Genomic DNA, 22,892 nt, shown 5'->3' on the forward strand with positions numbered 1-22,892 from the left:
GTAATAGATGTCTTCAGAAAAGTGAAGAGGCCAAGTTTTACCTGACTTTGGTTATCTAAGTACTACTGTCCATAGTTGCCTTAGATGTCATTTTTCCAAAGGGTCATCATTGGTATAAAATCATATCTCAAATATATATATCTTCAAATTTTGAACAAATATAAATTCTTTGATATTTTTAAAGTTGGAGATTTTAAAATATATTTATAAATATAGGTTAGTTTTTTCTAATATCTTTCTGCTATGAAAAACTCATTGAAGCATTTCACTTTTGAACATTTTTATCATTGGTTGTAGCTTGATTTTATTACTAGTTGGTTTTCTGTGTAACAATATAATTATACCACGAATTTATATTTTTGCAAAGCTCAGTAATTTTAATGGTCATTTAAAAGGCACAGTGTCAAAATTCTGTATTTGTCTCTGCCATGAAATCAGGCAGATGGAAGGAATTATTTCTGAGCCTTAGTCTGCATTTTGAAACAAACGCCTTGAACATTTTGAAGGTTTTCGACAGTACCACAGAAGTAGCATCCTTCAAGACTTGGCTTTGCTACTGAATAATAACAAATTCATGCAGAATTCTGAATTCCCTGACTTAATCTATGGTTAAATTGTTAGTTATCTTCTTAAGGCTAATCTACCAAAGAATTTTAAGTGAACTCTGCAACATTCTTTCACAATGGTAAGTATTTTTGAAGAGTTAACCATGACCATACCAGGTTTTGCCACTTGCCCACAGTATTGAAACCGTTGGCCTTCAACATACTGCAAGAAGCAAACCTGGGCGTGCTAATGCTATATACATAATAGAGGTATTTATAAAATCAAGTAATGAATTTTTATTTCAGAGTTGCATCAAATGGAGACAACATTGAATATTATTTGTGTTGTTGTGGTTGCATAAACCATTGAATTATAATTCTTATTCTTAAAATGTGAAGTAAATGTTGATTATTTTGTCTATAATCTAAGATATAAACCAAGAGATGGGTTAAAAATATGATCTTTATTAGATCTGTAGAACTAAAATTAGTGACTGAGTTGGGTTTTTAGAATGTTCTGTCTGGAAATGAATGAAATGTTTTGGATGATATAATATTTGTGGAGTAGTAGATTTTGAGAAAATTGAGTTTGTGGTGAGGAACCAGGACCATTGCTGCTGCAATTTTCCCCATGGTTATAAATGCTAGCACAGGGCTTGACAAACTATACCCTGTAGGTACTAAATACCTATGTAGTAATTCTATAACCTGCTAGCTTAGAATGGTTTTTGCGTTTTTATATCGTTGGTGGGGGAAAAAAAATCAAAGGAATATTTCCTGACATTTGAAAAGTAAATTAAACTCAAATTTGTGTCCATAAAGGTTTTTTTCTCTACTTTTTGTCAACTTTATTAAAGTATAATTGATAAAGTTTTATTGGAATATAGCCGTGTTGATTTGTCTATGTGTTGCCTATGGCTGTTTTGCACTATAATGGGAGATTGAATAGTTGGCGACACAATCATATGCCACAAAGTCTAAAATACAGGTTTGCCCCCGCCTGTGCTAGTAATGTATAGCTAAATATAAGTGACTATGATACAAGTATTTTTTTTTTTTTTATGATACAAGTTTTGATGAAAACTATGCTTCCTGTTTGCCTTTTTATAATGAACTGTAGAAAGAAATGGGGACATGCCAAAGCTGAGGTTAGGGGGGAGAGCAATTGTCTAACTTCTTGAAAGAGAGGCATTATCAAGTGTTGATGATCTGAAATTGTCACTGGATACTTTTCTACATGCTGATTCCCTTGTTTGACTGATTTTGTCATATAATGGGCCCCAGACAAATTGGATAATAGCTATACATTGGGTTATGGTAGGAAACATTAGGTTCTGAGTATTGGTTAGCAAAGTTGCCTGAATAAGATTTTTCACCATGCCAAAGAGAAAAATAAAGATCCAGTTTGTGTATTAAGCAAACATCTATTCAGCCTTTGTGATACATGAAGCATTGGGTTACGTGGTAAGGCGTCATAGAAAAATTATATAACTCAGATACTTATATCAAGAGATAATTTGTTTAGGAAACCTAATTTTAATGTAACTGCTGACATTTATTGAGCACTTCGTATGTGCCAGACTCTGTGCTAGGCATTAGCACATTATCTCCCCTAACCTCATATAACCCTGTGTGATAGCTATTGCAGATCAAGAAATAAGCAGTTTGACCAAGACCACCCAGATAATAAGAGACAGCAACTACATCATATCCCAGTGTCTGACTCCAAAGTCTGTGCTGTTAACTGTTGCTTTACTCATATAAAGTTAAATACCATAACCAGAGCCAAATTACGATATGAAATGACAAGAAAATTCAAAGGACAATGTGTGATAGAGTAGTTGAAAAAGAAAATGCTATGAATTTTTGAGAACCTAATAACTGTTATTAGCTGGTTGCAAAGCATCAGATTCAGAAGATGTGTCTATTTTCTCACATAGTTTTTGATACAAAGTTAAGTAGTGAGGTGCTTTAATATTCCCATTTATACATCTGGCAGTTATGATACATACCTCCTCCTATATGCCCAAGAGTGAAGACTGGTTGTGTACCTTGTAGGAGCTCACAATTTAAAGTAGGTAAGGGGATGAAACACTAAAATGCTATGTAGTAATTCCAGGACCTTGTGTGCAATAAAAGGTGATGTCTACATTGAGAGCTAGTTTTTCCATAATCTGATTAAGGTACAGCTATAATTAAAATAGCCTATTATGAGTGAATCTAGAAGAATCCATCTCTTATATAATAGTCTCATCTCAAGTAAGAGTTTACTTGAAAGCATTCTCACCTTTTCCTTCCAAAATATTAAAATCAGTTGTTCCACGAGTTTTGACCCACAAAATGAAGGATCTTTGTATCTCTATTCTCCTACATCAATTGGAAATGTTTTTCTAAGGGCACTGTATAGATGTGGTCACATTATAAACTAATGTACTAGAAGCATCCAGAATCAATGACGAAATAGAGGTGCTGTGTCAGCATTTTATTTTGTAGATAGCTCCCTTATGGAATAGATTTTAAATTAAGGCAAGATTTTTAAATCCTTGTATGTTCTTTTAATAGTTCTCTCTTGTCAGACTATGTTGTTTGTAAGTAGAATGTAAACTCCATAGAAGCATTATCTGGCAAATAGTAGCTGCTATGCTTGTATTAACTGAGTAAACTGTGTACGTCTGGACATGAAAATTCAGCCTGCCAACCTGTAGGATCATTAAGAATATTGGAAGCATGGATGTGTATATAGATGAGTAGAGGCTGAGCAGGGCCATTGTATTGCACAGCTCTTGGAGCAGTGCATCATTCAGATCCCTGGAAAACAGTACAAGGTGAAGAGGAGGTTTCTAGTTCTGTTATTTGAAGTAATTTTTAATGGTTTTACTTATGTGCTAAAATGAAAGAAGAGAATTAGCTATTTATGTTCCGTTCTGCCATTAAGCTGATGTTTGAGCTTTAAAAATTGAACATATATATATATATATAAACACATATATATTTTTATATATATGTAGAGAAATATTTTTTGATAAAGTGTTGATCTATGTTTACACTTTATAAGTATTTCTGACATGATGTGTTTGGTTTTAGCGGAAAGAGATGTTGGGCCAAGAGAACGCTCCCACTTCTTTCCGAAGTGTAGAAAAGTTTAGAACTTTGAGTATTTCTTCTAAACACTTAAAGAGACTTAATGAAATCTAGAAGCCTAAGAATAGGTCCACCATAAGAATTCTCTCTTCTTTGTCCTCCACTCCTAAACGTGATACCATTCCTATTAGGCCTGCAAGAAGGATTAGATGTTGATTTAGTTCAGTGCCTTCAAGAGAAAGGACTAAAAGGAGGTCCTGTAGGTCATGTCTTACTAGAATGTTTTGTTCACTTCTCTGGCTGAGATAAGATAACTATTTCCTCCCCACCTGTGTGTCCCATGATCATGGAATTTGAGAAATTTGGTATGAATGTGGGAGTGGATAGCAATAGAAGATTGAGAGAAGGGAAGACATACTTTGTGAGATGTTTACTTGAGACTCAGGAATATAATGTGTTGATCCATGATTTGTCCTAAGAGAAGTTGTGTATCATTTAGAAAAAAAAAAAGCCTTTGGTAAAAACTACCCTTTATTTTAAAGCTATTTGCTTGAGGAAAATGTCAGAAAATCTTACATTGGAGCAGTGGCAAAGGTATTATATGGAATAGACTGTGGGTAGGAAAGCCTGCGGTTCTCATTCAGAACAGATGGGCTAATGACTGAAAACGGTAGAATATTAGTTCCATTTAGTTAGTATCTGTGGAAGCTGGATGCTGATTCTAGAATGGAGATCAAATCATTAGGGAATTGAATGAAACGTCAGTGGAACTCTTGTGGGTTTTCTTCACAATATTTCCTTAGGTTACTTTTTCTTCATTGGCTTCCATCTTTTCCAACCTTTGGCATTTTTACCCCCACCCTAAGCTGAATCATTGATCTGTTATTTTCTCTCTTGGGGGCCCTATAGTATGCTAATTTTTATTGGCCTAGGATGTCAGTATATATATATATATAGGCTGTAGTTTCCACAGCACTAATAACTTTTTTTTTTTTTTTTTTGGTTCTGATAACTTTTAAATTGCTTTTTCCCCAGTTTTCCAAGTTAGATCTCAGTTTAGTTACTAAGGCTAAGCAAAAATCTCATCCTTTTCACAGCAAGTGAAATGGACCTTACACTAGAAGTAAGAAAACCTAGTGGGTGGCTCAGCGATTTTGTGCCTGCCTTCAGCCCAGGGTGTGATCCTGGAGTATTGGGATCGAGTCCCACATCAGGCTCCCCGTGTGGAGCCTGCTTCTCCTTCTGCCTGTATCTCTGCCTCTCCATCTCTCTCTCTCTGTTTCTCTCATGAATAAATAAATAAAATCTTTAAAAAAGAAAACCCAGTGGAGCCCTAGCACTGTCCTAATTTGCATAGACAACCTTGACCAGTGACTTAATCTTTTGGAATTTCAGAGACCTCATTGATGAACTAAAGAAGTTGAATAAGTTTATTTCTAAAACTCCTTCAAAATTTAACATTATTCAATTAAAAACTTAACCAATCATGTATTTAATTCCTCCAGATAGTTGTCTGCTGCCATCAGTGGCACTGAGAAGAATGCAGTAGGAGAATCGGGTTCCCAAATGAATAGGAGCAAGCATTGCAGCTGCCCCTTGCTTGATTCGTGGAAGGCCATGTGCTATTGGGGTGTGTGTGTTCTGCTTTTCTGTTTTAGTAAAAGATTGGTATAAGGATGTACTTAGGAATTATAAATACTAAGTGCGTTTCCATGATATGCATGGCATCATGTCTTTTAGTTAAGTATTTTGTAGCAAAATCAGAACGGTCACTTCCTAAAACCTAAGGAAAGTTTGGTTTTCCATTTTTAGGAGTGGATCCCTCCCCACACCCCTAATGATTCTACTCAGGCTACCAAATAAGCTGGTTGTGCATGCTTATCTTACTCTGGTATCTACCTTGTTACCTCATAACCCCTTTCCTTCCTCCCCAGCCCCTACCCTGTTTCTAAAACCAGTCTCTCCACTCTACTGACATCAGACCTTGTGTTCATAGGGCTCATCTGCTTAGAAAAAAAAAGATAAGTTTTATGAGGGGCTGGACCTTAAATAGGTGGCCCCTGGTCAGAAAGTCTCGTGTGTATCGTGGGACTCGTCTACATTGACACGTACGAGTCAAAAGGGTCGCCATCCATACCAACAGGTTCAGTGTCCATTATAGATCTTTTTCCCTGCCAGACCTATTCTTTGTTCCTGACCTCCTTGTTCTGCATCCTGCTTGGCTGCTTAGCCCCTGCTATATTAACTAGACTTTCTGGATTTGCTACCTTATCCACTTAGATCTTAAATCTGCCTCTTCTGACTTAGGAAGTTCGATTCCAAGTTTTCACTCTTTCTAGCCAGTTCTCTCTTGTCATCCTCTGTTAAGACTTTCTGGGAACTTTTCACAAAACCTACCTGGAATTAAATTATATTTGCTTGGCCATTGTGCCCACTTTACCCTTCCAACTCCCTTGACTCCAAGCCCACTCAGTTTGAATCATCTGAGAAGTTTCTTGACACCGCTAAGAATCTGCCTGGTTTTTACATCCTCTGCTTGACCTGTTTTGATCACAGTTCAAGGTCCAATCTAAAGTTGCTAGTACCTGGAAAATGCTTCATCCTGGGTCATGCTGGAAGGAGTAGTTGGGTTTTGTTTTTAACTCTGACTCTTCCAGTTCTTCATATGCTCTGAGGAACAGATGGTATATGACTTGGCCACAACTAAAGTATGAGTCCACTGGAACTCATGGAGGGCTAGGGAATTCCCTTGTAAGCCAAGACCATTTTCATCTTATTAACATTCCCATTTGTGCCATGAACTTTAGGATTATCTGGGTTCTGCATTTTCCCCATGACCCTCTAGGCCGATTGCCCTTTTCTCTCACAGGCTATAGAGTTCATCTGAATTGCAGGGGCCTCAGATCCTTATCTGTAGGAATTATAATACCAGAGAAAAAAGCTTAGTAGTCATGAGTACTAAAACACCAGCAGAGAGGTAGCATGGAATCTGGCCCATTGACCTAAAACTTGGTCAGTTTATGATGTAGCATTTTTATGTGATTTAATTCTGTAGTAAATTTACAGCCTAGGCCCCCTAGAAGAGCAGAGAAAAAGAAATGGCACCTACACTCTGAAGATTCAGTCTACCACTTACATTCCTGGCCAGGCACAGTGTCTATGTAACAAAGGGCCCTTCCTCCCTCCCTCCTTCCCTCCTTCCCTCCTCCTCCTTTAAAGCAAATTCAACAAGCTATGCTACAGGGCATATTTGCTGAACTGTGGCTGAGGAATCTCCAACTAGAACCATTAGGCAGAACAACCTCAAGCTTCACTTGGCATTGCTCTTATATTCTAGAAAGACCTAAGATCCTTTGCAGGGTCTTGGACTTGGCTCTCTATCATTATCAAGGCTTTGTAGCACAGTACTGGGGTTGTTGAAAGGCACTATGAAGAACATGTGTGCTTGGCCTTCCAACCCAGGTCTGAAAAGTTTCTGTTAGACTTTATGGCAGCAGCCACCGCCAACTCCTTCCCAGCTGACCTGAACAGTTTTTCTCTGAATGTGATCACAAACCTTTCTCTGCTTTGTAATCACATTTTTATCTTTATTTTGTCAATATATTCACTATACCGCTCCTTTTATCCCTGCACAGATGGTGTGAATACCCTCAAGATTATAAAGCCACAGTTAGATAGTGTTGCTCATTCACATAGCCTCTCGTGATACCTTTTTGGATTGGAATCCTAGGTTCTCATTCTGATTTTTGCATTATTTTCACCCTCTTGCTCCCAGACTGGTATCTTGGAGAAGGTGGGCCAGGCATTCAAGTAGTGGGCCTACCAGAACCCTGGCAGAGTTACTAATGTCCCTCCACAACAAGTTTGGTTACAAATCAGGCTTCCTACTTGCAGACATTTTGATAGACTGTAACCTAAGAAGATCACCTTGTGCCTGAAAGAGAAAATACCTCCAAATAGTCCTCCTGTTTTATATCCTAACTCAGGGGAAAGGCTTACCAGTCATTTTATAGCTATTCTCCAGCTCCAAAATACCAGCCTCCACACCCTAGGAAACTTAAAGCATGAAGCTCTGCTCTGATGTTATGATGATTAGCTGCTAACATAGTTCCCCCTTGTCTGTTGGCCTAAGCCTCAGTATTCTCTGGTATGGTCATTAATGGCCATTTCCCAGCCATTCTGAGATTGGAGGTTTTTCCCACTTACCCTTTGTAGACACTTAATTCACTCTGTCTGCCTGTAGCCCTTGTCATTCCTAAAGTACTTTTGCTGATGTAGATTCAAGTGCCATAGCACTCATTCAGTAGTTTGTTGCACTTGCCAATCCTTCATTGTAAGTTTGGTAGGAACAAGGGCTTTCTCTCCCTTGCCATTGTATCTTCAAGTTTTAAAACCATGTCGAGCATTCAGTGGGCACTCAGATAGTTGCTGACTAAGTAAATGTGGGCACGTAAATAGGAGCTGTGCCCTATTTGCCCTTAGACTCGTCTGCCTGCTCCCTGGTTTTTGACCCCTTGTCTAACTAGACCTGTACTATCTTGTCTCTTCTACCCTACCTTCTCATGTCACTTCTGAACAACCTGATAAACTAACGTGTTTATTTACATGCTGATTGCAAATAACTGGAGGTAAAATAATCATTGCTTCATCCCCTCATTGTACTGAAGGCCGAGGGAGATCAAGTGATTGGTCAGGATTATAGAGCAAATCTGTATGCCTGCTAAGTGCTACACTTGTCCTATCCCTTGGCAGACTTACATCTTCAGTTGGATGTGGCAGGTAAACCTTATCCAGAAGCCTCTTTAAATTCTTGCCCATGCCCATGTTTCCTAAGCACCCAGAGTCAGTCTAATAGCATTTCTCAACCCCATCCCCCACTGCCCCCACCACCACTTTATTCTTGGAATAAAGAATTTTAGATTAGGGAGTATCAAGCTGATTTTGAACTCCCAGCATTGTCATTTGTGTAGAGTGAGAGATGAGCAGAGCCTTGGGATATGCATCCATTTAAGGAAGGGAGGGGTGAGAGGACTATAGCTTAAAAAGGTTAAATTTGGGCATTCTTTTAAGTTGAGGTGGAAGTGGGCATTGGGGCAGGCAGAGAAGGACCCAGGGGGTTGGGCAGAATAAAGATGCAAGAAAGAGGTACGGAAAATAGTTTCTTTATAAAAGCAGAAGGGCTTTGAGCTTGAAGTACGAACTTCAGCAAGGAGTAAAGAAGAGAAATATGGAGACATATTATATTAGTAAGGAGAAGAAGAAAGTTGAGACAACTTGTGTCCCAGGAAGAAAGCAAGGCCCCTGCAAAAAATGAGGCGGCACAGAGGGACTTCAGGCATGAGGAGGTGGGAAGAATTTGAAGAACAAAGTAACCATCCTAGGACATAACGGGACTCTCCTGAGGATGAGTGCAGAGTTGGTGGAGCAGCAGTGATGGTCCCACCAAGTGGGATAGCATAAGCTGAGACCAGGCGGCCAAGTTTGGTGACTTCCATGGTAGTATCAGTGGTTTGAGATCTGAAGCAATGATGTGTGGTGGAAGGACAGTGAAATGGGGAATCTGTCTACTAAGTAGAGTGTCTGTGCAAAAGCATACAGTAGAGTAGGTAACCAGGAGCTGAGAAACTAGAAGACTATGAAGACAGGGTGAAAAACATAAAGTTAAGGGTGAGATTTAGGTTTGGTCTGGGGAGAGGAGTCAATATGGAAGTTTTCTTATGTCAATTTGGAACCTGCAAATCACTAAATAAAAATGACCATTCCTACCCTATAGCTAAAGCATGGCTCCACGTTCTTAATAGTTCATATTTTTCTCCCCATCAACACTGTGTTTTCTCTTCCCATTTGGCTTGAACATCTGAAGATTTCCCACCCTCTTCTGTTCTGAAGTCAGCATTCTAACTCCTGTCATTTTAGTCTAGGTCCAGGGATCCTCAGCCATGACTGCACACTGGATTCTACCTGAGGAGCTTTAAAAAAAAAAAAAAAAAAATACGGGTGCTGGAGCCCCATTCCACAGTCTGATTTAATTGACCTGAGATTTTTTTTTTTAAGCTCCCCAGGTGATCTTCCCATGTGTTCTCCCAGCCACGTGCTTTCCAGGTGTGAGTAATGACTCCCATTAACATGTCACTCATGTTGGCACCTACCTTGTGAACACAGGCTTACTTCTCTAACCAGGGCCATATTACAGGCATGACTAAGTGTCAGGACCCTGGAGTCAGATATTACCTGGGTTCCTCTCTGCTTTGTGATCCCAGGCAAGCTCTGCATCATCTAGAACCTTCACTGATGAGAGTAATAATAATGCCTGCAAAAGGGTTAAATCAGATAATGTAATATGCGTATTAGCACAATGCCCAGCACGTAGATGTACTTAGCCAATGTTAGTTGTTTTTGTTAATATTTTGGTTGCGATTGTATCAGCATTTTTTTCTAATATGTGGTTTTTCCATAGGACCGCACAAGTTAAGTTTAATTTCTTCCACACAGTTTTTATTTTGTATCTGTACATTGCTTAATGAAGGAAAATTGTAGGCTATCTTGTTTTTAAATTAAACTTTTTGATTGTAGTGATTATATGTAACAGGACTTAGTGTTACAGTAAAAAGATGGCAAGGGTTACTTTTCTAAATATTTAGCTTAGTTTCCATTTGCTTAGTAAGAAAGTAGCCACAGGGTGGCTCTGTCAGAAACCCACAGATTTCATAAGGAGCTGAGTATGGACTATGATTTTCCTAGAATCTCACTCTGGCAGGAACCTGCCCAATGATGATTCAGTTGTATCTTTTGCTTTGTCTCAATACTGTTTATGTAATACTTCTGCAATATTTGTGCCATATAGTTATTGTTTCAAGTATTTTTAAAAATAAAGAAACATAATCTGCCCTTCATGCCCGTCATTCAGTCTGGCAGGTCCTTAGTGGGTAGGCCTTCCTTTCTGATGAGCTGCCTGCCCCCACCACAAAATGATGGTTCCAGAGGTAAAAACTCTTGTTAAAAACATTAACTTCTAATGGATATTAACATACTTGCATTTACAAGCAGTGAAATTTGTCCTCTTCGTGTTGTTATTTATGCAGCATTAACCTTTTTCTCCAGATCATTGAGACTGAAAATATGATGGACCGAATTGTGACTGGCTTGTCTGAGTCTAGTGTCAAGGTGCGGTTAGCTGCCGTCAGGTATGAGCTTTAAATGGTCTGAATAAAAACCCTTTGCCGTGTGTTTAACCTGTTTCCTTTCCGGACCTTCAGCAAGTAAGCGCAGAATCCAAATGTTACTCGAAAGTATTCTCAGGTGAATTCTTACATCACTTACCAGGGAAGCTAGCCTGAAAAGCCCATGAAGCCCTGAAGTAGTTGAATTAACAATGTCTATAGATATACTTGAAGTGCTTATTAGTATTTATTGAAATGCCAAGCAGTGTCTTTGAAAAGTAAAAGTTTTGGCTTCTTTTGAAGCTAATTTTGATTATTCTTTGTAGATGTTTGCACAGTTTATCTAGATCTGTGCAGCAGCTTCGAACCAGTTTCCAGGATCATGCTGTGTGGAAACCTTTAATGAAGGTAAGAAGAAAAGCAGCAAGTAGCACCCATTGCCACAAAGCCTTTATAGTGAGCCAAGGTAGCTAACAGAACTCCCAGGTCCAGCAGTATGGCAGGGTTTTGTGTGAAGAATTTTGAATATTTGTCTCCTCAGATCTGATGTTCTAAAGCATCTTTAGATCTACAGAACGTGTTTCTAAGGTCAAGCATCTCAAGTGTGATGGGGAAGCAGTTGCCCAGTTTTCTTTTATTCAGTAAAACTTGAGTTACTTATCTGATCCCCCTGTGTGTTTGGTATTACACTTTAGACTTCATCCACAGTCTTTGTAGTTTTTAGTTATAAAAAAGGAAAAGAATCAGTCATTGAGAGGTATAACCTCTTCTTAACCTTTTGGCAATCCCTAGATTTTTTTTTTTTTTTTTTTTAACCACAGTGTCATCTCGTATGTCTCTACACCGAAATAACTTCTTTGGTCTTATGTCTTTCCTTCAGGACCAAAAAAAAAAAAAAAAAAGTGGTGTGGGTCAAATAAATCTGAATCAAAACTTAGATGAGGCTGTAGGTTGCTGCTAATGATATCACCCTTTTTGTGCAGAGCCTTTCAGTTGATAAGGGCCAGGATAAATTAGACCATAGATAGAGTAGTCCTTTAAGAAGCTTAAATTTGTTGCTAGAAAAGGAGATTGGTATAACTGCACAAAGAACTTGAATAGTGGACAGCAATAAGGCTCCTAGGAGAGGTCACAAACAAAGGCTGTGGATATTCAAAGGAGGATAGAGTGACTTCTGCCTGGAAGGGCTTCAAGGAGGCTTCTGGAATGAGGATGGCTTTAAAAAAAATGGGTAGGGTATGTACCTGAGGGGTAAAGGAAAGGTGTGGCAAGGGAAGGGAAGGATTATTGATCTCACAGGGAGTTGTGGCAGACACGGAGATCAGGATGCAAAGCACATAGATTTGATCTTCATCAACTAGCTAACAGTTTACAGGAGAGTTAAAATGCATTATCTTAAGACAACTATTTTTATTTTGTAATTCTTGCTTATTCTAGGGAATTTCAGACTTGATTTAGATGAAGAAAGCATTATAAATAATATATTTAACTCTGAAGGTTTTTGTGATGATCCACTTCCAGTTTGCATAACAAGAGCTTCTAAGATTCCTTTAGGGATCATCAATCTGATCTGATCCCAAATGCAGAAGGATTCAGTTGAAGTGGATATTGCATATAAGCGAGGTGGTTTTTATCAAGTCTTCACTCTTAGAATCTAGAAACACCAGGTTCTAATAATAGCTAATGGTGACTAACATTTGTCATTATGCTATGTTGCATGAGTCCATGGCAATTAGTTTGCTATGTACCTACTATGTGCTTGATGATAACAACAATTATGACAATCAATTAGCTTTTTAAAAACTTGTATAGCTATTACTGTGTGCCAGTTACTGCTCTAAAATCTTTTCATATATTAATTCTCACAACAATTTTTTAGCCAGGGAATTCATAAACTTATTTAGTGTTTGAGCTGAAATTTGCATTCAGGCAGCCTGTGTTCTTTACTCCCATTTTGTGTTGCTTCCCTTAACATTGACCGTATCACATTTAATCTTAAAAAGGCCTATCAAGGAAGTACTGTGTTTCTCAATTCAAAGACTCAGAGAGGTTAAGAAATATGGTCAAGTTCCATATCTAATAAGTGGAGAGAAGGGGGTTTGGAACCAGGGCTCAGTCTTGAAAACCAGTCCCCACGTTGCCCTACCTGTGTAGTAGCTTGATTCATCCATGCTTTTGGTAAAAAAAAAAAAAAAAAGTCCTTCTAGAGACAAACACATCAGAACATTTCAGGCTCTGGGGCAATTTTGTGATTTCAGAAATGGGGTGATATAATGGAGTAAATTGAACTAACTCGTTCCAAAGCAGTCCCATGATGTTCACACTTTTCATATAGTGCGCCCCCTCCCTGACTTATGTGTTTATCTCTTTCTGTGCAGCACTTCCCATCCTGGCAGTGGGGCTGGAGCTTCTCCAGCAAGATAGGTGTGAGGGCCTTAGTCATAATTAGAGCACCAGGTAAAGTTTGACACAGTATCAAATGGATCTTTCCTAACCTAACCAATATGAAAAGTCAAGGTGAAAGATAAATTGTTTTTGGTTCTCATTTGTTCTCAGGATCTCAACTCCCTCATTCCAAACCATTAATAGCATCCCTTTTTTAAATTCCGTAGGTTTTACAAAATGCACCAGATGAAATCCTAGTAGTAGCATCTTCCATGCTATGTAACCTTCTTCTTGAATTTTCTCCAAGCAAAGAGGTTCGTATTGATTTTCTCTTCCTAGACTTTGTTCAGTCTACCTAGAGCTTAGTTAAATAATTTGTACAGTAGTTGACTTTGAAATTTCAGGATTGAGGTTTAAAAACTACTGGGGGGATCCCTGGGTGGCACAGCAGTTTGGTGCCTGCCTTTGGCCCAGGGCGCAGTCCTGGAGACCCAGGATCAGATCCCACATCAGGCTCCCGGTGCATGGAGCCTGCTTCTCCCTCTGCCTGGGTCTCTGACTCTCTCTCTCTCTCTCTCTCTCTCTCCCCCCACCCCCATCTCTCATGAATAAATTAAAAAAAATCTTTAAAAAATAAAAAAATAAAAAAAAATACTGGGAACACCTCAGTGGCTCAGTCAGTTAAGTGTCTGACTCTTGATTTCGGCTCATGTCATGATCCAGCCTGGTCATGGGATCCAGCCTGGTGTCAGGCTCCACACTCATCAGGGGTCTGCTTGAGATTCTCCTTCACCCCCTGCCCCTGTTCATTCTCTTAATGAATGAATGAATGAATGAATCTTTTTAAAAAACCTACCTCTAAATTGGGGACGTATGTGTAAATAAGATCATTTTAAAATGCAGTTTAATTTCTTAGTCTCCCTTTTCTGCCTGGCATGTGCAGCTTATTTGGAAGATACGGTAGCTTATAGTTCATCTAAACTGCCTGCAACTACAAATGTAATTACAAAAGTAATAGACTATTTTCAAACTATATATGCTAAAGAATAAATTAAGGCTCAATTTTGTAAACCAGAATCGTAAATCATTTGAGGGTTATAATGCTGGCATTGGAAAATAATTGTTTTACTTTTTTTGAGAGAGAGAGAGAGAGAGAGATTGAGAATTTTAAGTAAGCTCCATGCTGATCGCAGACACCAACATGGGGCTCAGTCATAACAACCCCGAGATCATGACCTGAGGTGAAATTGAGAGTCGAATGCTTAACTAACTGAGCCACCCAGGCACCCCAGGAAAATCTTTTTAATGTTTAATGTTAATGGTAGTTGTTTGGGGAGGGATTGCATATGGGAATACTTTTTCCCTTTTATACATTTTATAAATTATTTGAACATGTATTGTTTTTATACTAGGGAAAACTACAACAAGCTTTAATAAAGCTTAAATAAAATCTTATTTAGTTAAGATTAGTTTCATCATGTTAGTTTCATCATGTTAAAATATCTCTGGTCTGCCCAATTGTGAGCTGAGGTTTAGACACTATCCTTTATTTAGTAGTTCCATTTTTGTTGAATTTCCTTCCAGCGTTGTAACACCTATAGGCTTCTAACTAGCATTTAGTAACAAGGTGGAGGTTCAGAGATAGTTACTCAATAAGCAGAAATCCCGGAACAAAAGGGGAGAGACTGGTAGTTACTCTGAAGGAAGAAAAAGTTAAACAGGATGCCAGAGTTTCCATCTGTTTTCCTCTGCTTTTATGGTGGGAGTCTTGGCATGATGATGATCTGGTTGCAGTTAGTACAATACCATTAATCATCCTGAACAGCTCTTATGTTGCCTCAGATCTATCTTTAGCATACATAGATAGATTTTGGTTAGAAGTAAGGTAAATGAGCTAAGGCATAGGATCATTAATACGATTGATTTTTTTTTTAAAGATTTCTTTTTATTTATTTATAATGGACATAGAGAGAGAGAGAGAGAGGCAGAGACACAGGCAGAGGGAGAAGCAGGCCCATGCCAGGAGCCCGACGCGGAACTCGTCCTGGGACTCCAGGATCGTGCCCTGGGCCAAAGGCAGGCGCAAAACCGCTGAGCCACCCAGGGATCCCCAATTGATTTTTTTTTTATATTGAAAATAAATTGGATCCTGAACTGGAATGGAAAGAAATGCTATAAAAGCATTTATTAGGCCAGTTGACAAAATTGGCATATGTGCTATAGATATGATAAAAGTATTGTTTTTTTGTTTTGTTTTTTTAAAGATTTTATTTATTTACTCAAGAGAGACAGGGAGAGAGGGAGAAGCAGAGACACAGGGAACCTGATGTGGGACTTGATCCCAGGACTCCAGGATCACACCCCAGGCGAAAGGCAGGCACCAAACTGCTGAGCCACCCAGGGATCCCCTAAAAGTATTGTTTTAATGTTAACCTCTCTGAAGTTGGTAACTGTTCTGTGATTCTAAGAGAATGTCCTTGTTCTTAGGAAATACATTGAAGTATGAAGTATGAAGGGTAAAGGGACATGATGTATATGCTCTACTTTTAAATGATTCAGAAAAAGATGAATAATGTGGATATGGGCATACAGGAGAGAAATAATGATAAAGCAAATATGGCAAAAATGTTTAAAATTGTTGAATCTGGGAGAATATGTGGAAGTACCTTATATTATTCTTGCTACTTCGTAAGTTTGAACTTAACTTCAAAACAAAAAAAAACAGGGTGCCTGAGTGCCTCAGTCGGTTAAGCTTCTGCCTTCAGCTCAGGTCATGATCCCAGGGTCCTGAAATCAAGACTGCATCAAGCTCCCTGCTCAGTGGAGAGCCTGCTTCTCCCTCTCACTCTGTAGTTCCCCCTTCTTGTGTGCTTTCACACACATGCTCTCTCTCTCTCTCTGTAAATAGATAAATAAAATCTTTTTTAAAAAATAAATGCAAATTAAAAAAAGAACAAAACAGGAGATAGGGAGGTGGGTGAAACCAACAAAAAGGAAGAAGGAGATACAGACTTCCAGTTATAGAATGAGTAAGTCTTGGGAATAGCAGGGATTGTAATAGCATTGTATGGTGATATGATACTATACTTCTGGTAAGCATAACGTAATGTGTAAACTTGTCAAATCATGTCATACATCTGAAAATAATGTAACCTTGTGTGTCAACTTACTAAAAAAATTTTTAAAAAGAAATAAAACCAATTTGTACACATAGAGGAACGTGTTATCTTTCTTCAGAGTGTCATCTTGAAAGTCACTGTCCTTTTTCTTCCTATGTAAATCTGAATTGCTTAAGACAGTTGTAGAATCCACTTGAAAGGAGATCTTTTAAGCACTCATTGGTGACAGTAGATCAATCCTCAAAGGTGTGGATTTTTTAGAAATTATCAAAGTCTGTTTTCAGCCAAGGATCATAAATAAAGTGAGTGGTCAGGCTAACGCATGCTATTTTAGGTGTAGCGTGTGATGTGACTCTAAAAGTATACAACTGTTAAAAATAAAATAATAAAATAAATAAATAAATAAAATAAATAAATAAATAAAATAAAATAAAATAAAATAAAATAATAAAATAAAAGTATACAACTGTTTTGCTTATACGATAGGTAGTCCTGAAAGTAGTTCTAAAAGATGTGTTCTGCAGCATGTTTAGCATGTTTGGAATAACATTGACAATTTGGAAAGAAGCTAGTTTGGTTAATGTAAGTTCCATGTAAACCAACCATGTTGTCATAGTCCCAGCTTATAAAGAAAACACATGGAATACACACGTGCACTACCCAGGGAGTGAATGTCTCAAAGGACGGTGAGAATGAGAGTGTGGAATTAGATACTTTAATCATAAGGGCATGTGCAGAATGTGCAGAGATTAGGACAGCTCCTGAGTCTTTCAGAGCTACAAAGAAAAGAGAAATGACTGGAACTATTTTGGTTTTTGAATTTGTGAGAGACTAATTGTTCTTGCCCTTCTCATGGTAGTTTTTGTGTCTGCCTCACTCACTGCTTTGTGAAAGTTACTTGGAGTTGGGTAAAAGTAGGAAGGAAATAATAGATTGTCAGGGTATATGCACATTAGTCACAAACCTGACTTTAAAACTGCTTTTTTTCCTTTCCAATCACAGCCAATTTTAGAGTCTGGAGCTGTAGAACTACTTTGTGGATTAACCCAAAGTGAAAATCCCGCTTTGCGAGTAAATGGAATTTGGGCATTAATGGTATGTTTCACTCTTTTATATAAATCGTCATTTGTAAAGAAAATGGAGGTGTTCTCAAAGGTGAAACTAAAGAATGTGTTATTTGAAATGTCTGAAATTTGCTTTTTGAAAAATCTTTATTTTGGCCCAGTTTTCTAATGATCTCAGACTTGAAGACTTAGTATTCAGCTTCTGGATTTGAATATAATCAAGTTGCACAGCCACAGTTCTCCTGTTTATTATTAGGAAAAGTGGACAGATATTAAAGTTGGACATCTAACTTGGAAAAAATACTTTTTCCTCATCATGAATATATTGATAACCTGCCTAGAACTACTTGCTTGACAGAGCCTTTTCATGTCTCCTGTGCTCTTTCTAATTCTGAAATAAGCTAGGGGGGTTATTCATATTTTACAGATGAGTATACTGAGCACAGAGTGATTAAATAACTTGCCCAAGGCAACAGAATGATGCATAATTGCTTAATAACTTCTTGATAATTTCAAATAAATAATTTATAATAATCTAAATTATAAAATGATGTAACTATGAAGTCAAAACTACATAACTTAAGATTTATTAAAATATATTGAAATTAAAATTTACATGGATTTCTTCAAACATAATTATAGTAGTTATAATTTAATTACTGTGTACCAGACACTGAGCAATGTTTTTATCTCTAGTTGTTATCACTAATTCTTATTTTAAGTTATATTGGTTTATATCCACCTCACAATTAGGAACCTGGGTCTTGGAGGGTAAATGAATCATCCAAGGTGTCACACCTAATGAGTGGTGACAATAGGTTCTGAACCTGTTTTAAACATAAATTCTTTTTTTTTTTTTTTTTAAACATAAATTCTTTTCTCTATTCTGTGTGTTCGGTGTGTATCTGCTGTCTTCTCACACAAACTTTGAGATAGAAATACTCTTCTTCTAAGAAAGCACTGAATACAGTAGTTTGTTATCTTTCTTCTAAACTTTGAATCAGCTTTTAGTACTTCTCTTTCTTGAAGCTCTTTCCCGGGACTTTTTTTTTTTTTTTTTTTTAACCTTACTTTCTACCTAACCCCCCTTTGCAACCTCCTTCTCAGGAAACCCAGTTTCAGTTCCCAGTTTCCAATTCCCTTTACACTTCAGTTTCAGGGACTTCATCTACTCACATGGTTTCAGCTCCCCTTAATAGAAGTTACTTTGAGAAATATACATACCCACACATAATTGTCCCCTGTTCCCCAGGTCTATCACTTAAATGGCCTATGAGACTTCATTTGAAGCCTCCCTGACATGTACAATTTTATTGTTAAAAATTGAATTTATTATCCTACTCCTCAAACCCATATTGACTATTTTATTCTCATCAGTCACTGTATAACCAGCTGCTTTCTTCTCTGTCTACCAAGTGTAAAATCCTGGCATCATTTGTGGTTTAGATCTCTTGACACCAGCCCAGTGCTCTTTTTCTCTCTGCCAAACTGCCTCACATCATTAGGTAACTTGATCTTTTGCATGTTTTAGCTCCTAAATTAAAAATAAGCCTGAGGGCCCCTGGGTGACCCATCTGTTAAGCGTCCAGCTCTTGATTTTGGCTTAGGTCATGATCTCAGGGTTGTGAGATCAAGCCCCATCTCAAGGCTCCGCATTCAACGAGGAATCCGCTTGAGATGCTCTCCCTCTCAAATAAATAAATAAGATCTTAAAAAAAAAAAAATTCTTATAAGGCAATATTGATACATTTCTAGTTTACAAGAGTTTTTTGTACCAAAAGTTGGTTTATGACTTATTTGGAATTTGCCATGTTTTTCTTTTCTTCAGATGTGTTATTATTAGATTAAGCTGGGGTAATCTATAATGTATCTAGAAAGGAGAAAAAGGAGCAAAATAGATACCAGCCATCTGAAGTTGCTAGTAGCTTAGATACACTTCCTACCCTTTGGAGAGCTTCCTGTATATAAACTTGCCATATCAACACCTAGTATAGTAGGTGTTTTGGTGCCAGTAAAGTTGACAAAACCCACTACTTATTTTCACCCATAAGGGAGTGTTTTTAGTCATTCTTAGAATGGGTGGCACAGTATAGTTATTAGTAATAACTTGTTATTAAAATACACAGAAGAAGGGGTGCTTGGGTGGCTTAGTGGGTTAAGCATCTGTTCTCTATCTCAGCTCAAAGTCTTGATCTCAGGGTTGTGAGTGCAAGCCTCACATCGGGTTCTATTCTGGGTATAGAGCCTACTTTTAAAAAAAAAAAAAGGGTGCAGGGAGGTAACTTGATAACCAGAAACATTTATGAAAAGTAACCAAGCTCATAGATATAGATAGCAGATCAGTGGTTGCCAGAAGAAGCAGGAGATGGGCGGGTGGGAGAAATCGGTGAACCGTTTTATTGTTTGGGCTTTGGGTTTTGTTTTTGTTTTCAGTTTAAATAAATTGAATAATTTTTTTAAAGAATTGATTTGCATGTTTTCTAATTTTTTGTCAAATCTTAAGACTCTCAAGTACCCATGTCAAAAAGTGGTCATATTCCTTATACAGGAGTATATATAGGAATGTAGTTATCTTTCTCTTCACAGACAGAATTATAGGTAATTAACAGACATCAGAAAAATAATGTGACTTAAATTTAAAGATTATCTGCAGCTTCTGATTGTACTTTGAAAATTGTCAGAGTTACTATCAAAATATAATTTAATAAAGAAAATTAAACATGATTTTTGAAGCTTCTTTAATCCTTTCAGAATATGGCATTTCAAGCTGAACAAAAAATAAAAGCAGATATTTTACGAAGCTTGAGTACTGAACAGCTATTCCGGTTATTATCAGATTCAGATTTGAATGTGCTGATGAAGACATTGGGACTTCTTAGAAATCTCCTCTCTACTCGGCCTGTAAGTACAATCATCCAGGTTTCCATATTAGCTGCCCCTGCATATGCAATATAAAACCTTGCCTTCCCTCACTTCTCCCATCAACATCTGCCAGGAAGTGTGATTCAAATGTTGCCCCCTCCCAGAGAAGTGAGAAGTCGATATCTAGACCTGTCACCACCATAAGTGAACTGAGAGCTGCTTCACCATATAGCTACCTGACCCTCCACTCCCACACTGGTTATTCTGTCTCCCTCTCCTTACTCCATGCTGAATATAAGCTTCCCTTGATTTGTTACTTTATTTATTTATTCTATTTTTTTTTGTTACTTTATTTTTACTTAGTTTGCTGGCCAGAATGGGTTTTCTTGTCTGCCTCAATTACTTACCCCTGGGGTCTCTGCTTCTTTTCCTTTAGAGAATGCTTCTCAGTGTTACTCCATAGACCAGTTCCCACCCTGCCAGCATTTACTGGGTTGACCTCTGAAGATGGCAGTGTGGAGAACAGTGGCTATATGTCAAAGCAGGAGGGACTGAGCCTTTTTCTAGGGTCCCTCTTGTTGTTCCCTAAGCAACAGTGTCAGTGGCCTTCAGGTAGATGAAGAAACATGGGTAGTCCCTTTGTGCCTCACTTGTTTTCTGAGCCATCTTTGTACATTTGTGCCCCAGGGTATTAGTAAATCTGTGTCATATTTTCCATATCTTTGGCTTCTTCCCTTTCCCCATCCATTTTTAAAGTTTTTCTTTAATGTCTTTGGGCTTGAGGATCCCCAGTGACTGACTGTATTCTTAATCAGGTCAAGTCTATGTCCTTCTTAACATATATATATATATAATATACATACACATACACATACACATACACACACACATATAGACACATACACATAGAAGGCAAAACGCAGTTTTCTGCTATAATAAACACTATTCTGTGGCATCTACTCCTATATGCCATGATGTTCTCTTTCAAGCAGTTATTGTTTAACTTTTAGAAGCTTTTTGTTCCTTTCTATGGTCTTTTTCTCTGTTCCCTAGATAATTGTGGATTTCCCATTGTTTTTGCAGCATATAGATAAAATAATGAGTACTCATGGAAAGCAAATTATGCAAGCTGTCACCCTTATTCTGGAAGGGGAACATAACATTGAGGTCAAAGAACAGGTATGTGCCCCCCACCACTACCTCCCCTTTTTTTTTGCTGAGGAGTATCTTCTGAATGTCAATAACAAGAAGGATTTTCATTAGGAGTGTCCTGAAATATTCAAATCTGTGAAAGAGTGTTGAGATGGAAGGTACTATAGAGACAAGAAATATTTGAGAAGAAAGATCCTCTACCACCCCTGAAACTGTCTTCAAGAATTCATCCTCCCAGAATAGAAGAAAATATTACCAGAGTCTATAATTTCACCCTCTTGTGTCATGCACTATATACTGTCCTTGTCCATAGGGATACTGCCTTTGATCATTCCTAGACTGAATCTACTCTCTAGGATTCATCATCTCCAGGTCTCTATATCCACCATATTCTGAACTAAAATTCCTGCAACACCCTGATAAAATAATCGTCTTATGATGGAATCGCTTTTCATTTTTTAACTCTAATGTATACCTGTTCTTTATTCCTATCTCATACTTCTAGTCCCTTTTTTCTTTTAGTAGGGCAGGTTTAGGGTAGGCATAAAAATACAGAGGCTATGCATTCATCAGGTAACAGTTTGAGAATCACTTTTTTATATTTTCTGGGATTTATTACAGGATTTTTAACATAGGGGCATCCCGGGTAGCTCAGCGATTTAGTGCTGCCTTCAACCCAGGGCCTGATCCTGGAGACCAGGGATTGAGTCCCACGTCAGGCTCCCTGCATGGAGCCTGCTTCTCCCTCTGCCTGTGTCTCTGCCTCTCTCTCTCTCAGTCTCTCTCTCTCTCATGAATAAATCAATAAAATCTTAAAAAAAAAAAAAAAAGGATTTTTAACATAGTATATGTTTTGTCGTAAAAAAGAAAAGTCACCTACAAACTTAAGTTTCTAATACAAGATCTGAGGCAATGGTAATGTTCAACTTTCTGACATGGATGTTGGCTACATGATGTGTTCACTTTCAGAATTCATTGAGCTATATACTTCTATGTGTGGAGGAAACTTGCCCAAGGTCATCATGGAGAGTTGAATCTAGAGTCTGACTTTAGGGCGCATGCTCTGCATTCTCTGTGTTCCTGAGTTAGAGTAATTCTACAGGTTTCAGAAGAACAACCCAGGAAATAAGAGTGGTAGGATATAGGAGCTGTGATTGAATTTGTGAGCAAAAAAGGCAAGAGATTTGACAAGGTGGTTTCAAGATGAACATTTTAGGTGATTTCTCCTAAAATTCAATAATAATCATGTTTTCTGATGAACAAAAATTTAACACAGAAAAATGATAATTCATAGGCATTACTAAAACTAGGTTGAACTTGATCCATTACTGAAACACAACAAAGAGGAAGGTGAATAACTCAAATTATTCTGCCTGGGGGTTCCTGGGTGGCCCAGGTTTGGTCTTGGCTCAGGTTTCAATGTCAGGGTGGTGATTTCAAGCCCCACGGCAGGTTCCATGTCCAGCTATTTTACTTAAACTATTTTACCTAAAGAGCATAGAAAGGCATTTTGTCTATAAAGAC

At 37.9% G+C, this 22,892-nt stretch overlaps 1 protein-coding gene across 1 annotated transcript in view; it reads left to right on the top strand.

Moving 5' to 3' along the window:
- The window catches only part of ARMC8 (armadillo repeat containing 8), a 112,792-nt gene that overhangs the window by 74,249 nt on the left and 15,651 nt on the right, over nucleotides 1-22,892 (top strand). The window contains exons 13-18 of the mRNA XM_041734053.1: nucleotides 10,728-10,810; nucleotides 11,113-11,194; nucleotides 13,399-13,485; nucleotides 17,293-17,385; nucleotides 20,106-20,255; nucleotides 21,300-21,395. Of these exons, the coding sequence (XP_041589987.1) occupies nucleotides 10,728-10,810; nucleotides 11,113-11,194; nucleotides 13,399-13,485; nucleotides 17,293-17,385; nucleotides 20,106-20,255; nucleotides 21,300-21,395 (591 nt within the window). The remainder of the gene's footprint in view (nucleotides 1-10,727; nucleotides 10,811-11,112; nucleotides 11,195-13,398; nucleotides 13,486-17,292; nucleotides 17,386-20,105; nucleotides 20,256-21,299; nucleotides 21,396-22,892) is intronic.

This window comes from Vulpes lagopus, chromosome 19 (assembly GCF_018345385.1).
Source record: "Vulpes lagopus strain Blue_001 chromosome 19, ASM1834538v1, whole genome shotgun sequence".
Taxonomy (NCBI): domain Eukaryota; kingdom Metazoa; phylum Chordata; class Mammalia; order Carnivora; family Canidae; genus Vulpes; species Vulpes lagopus.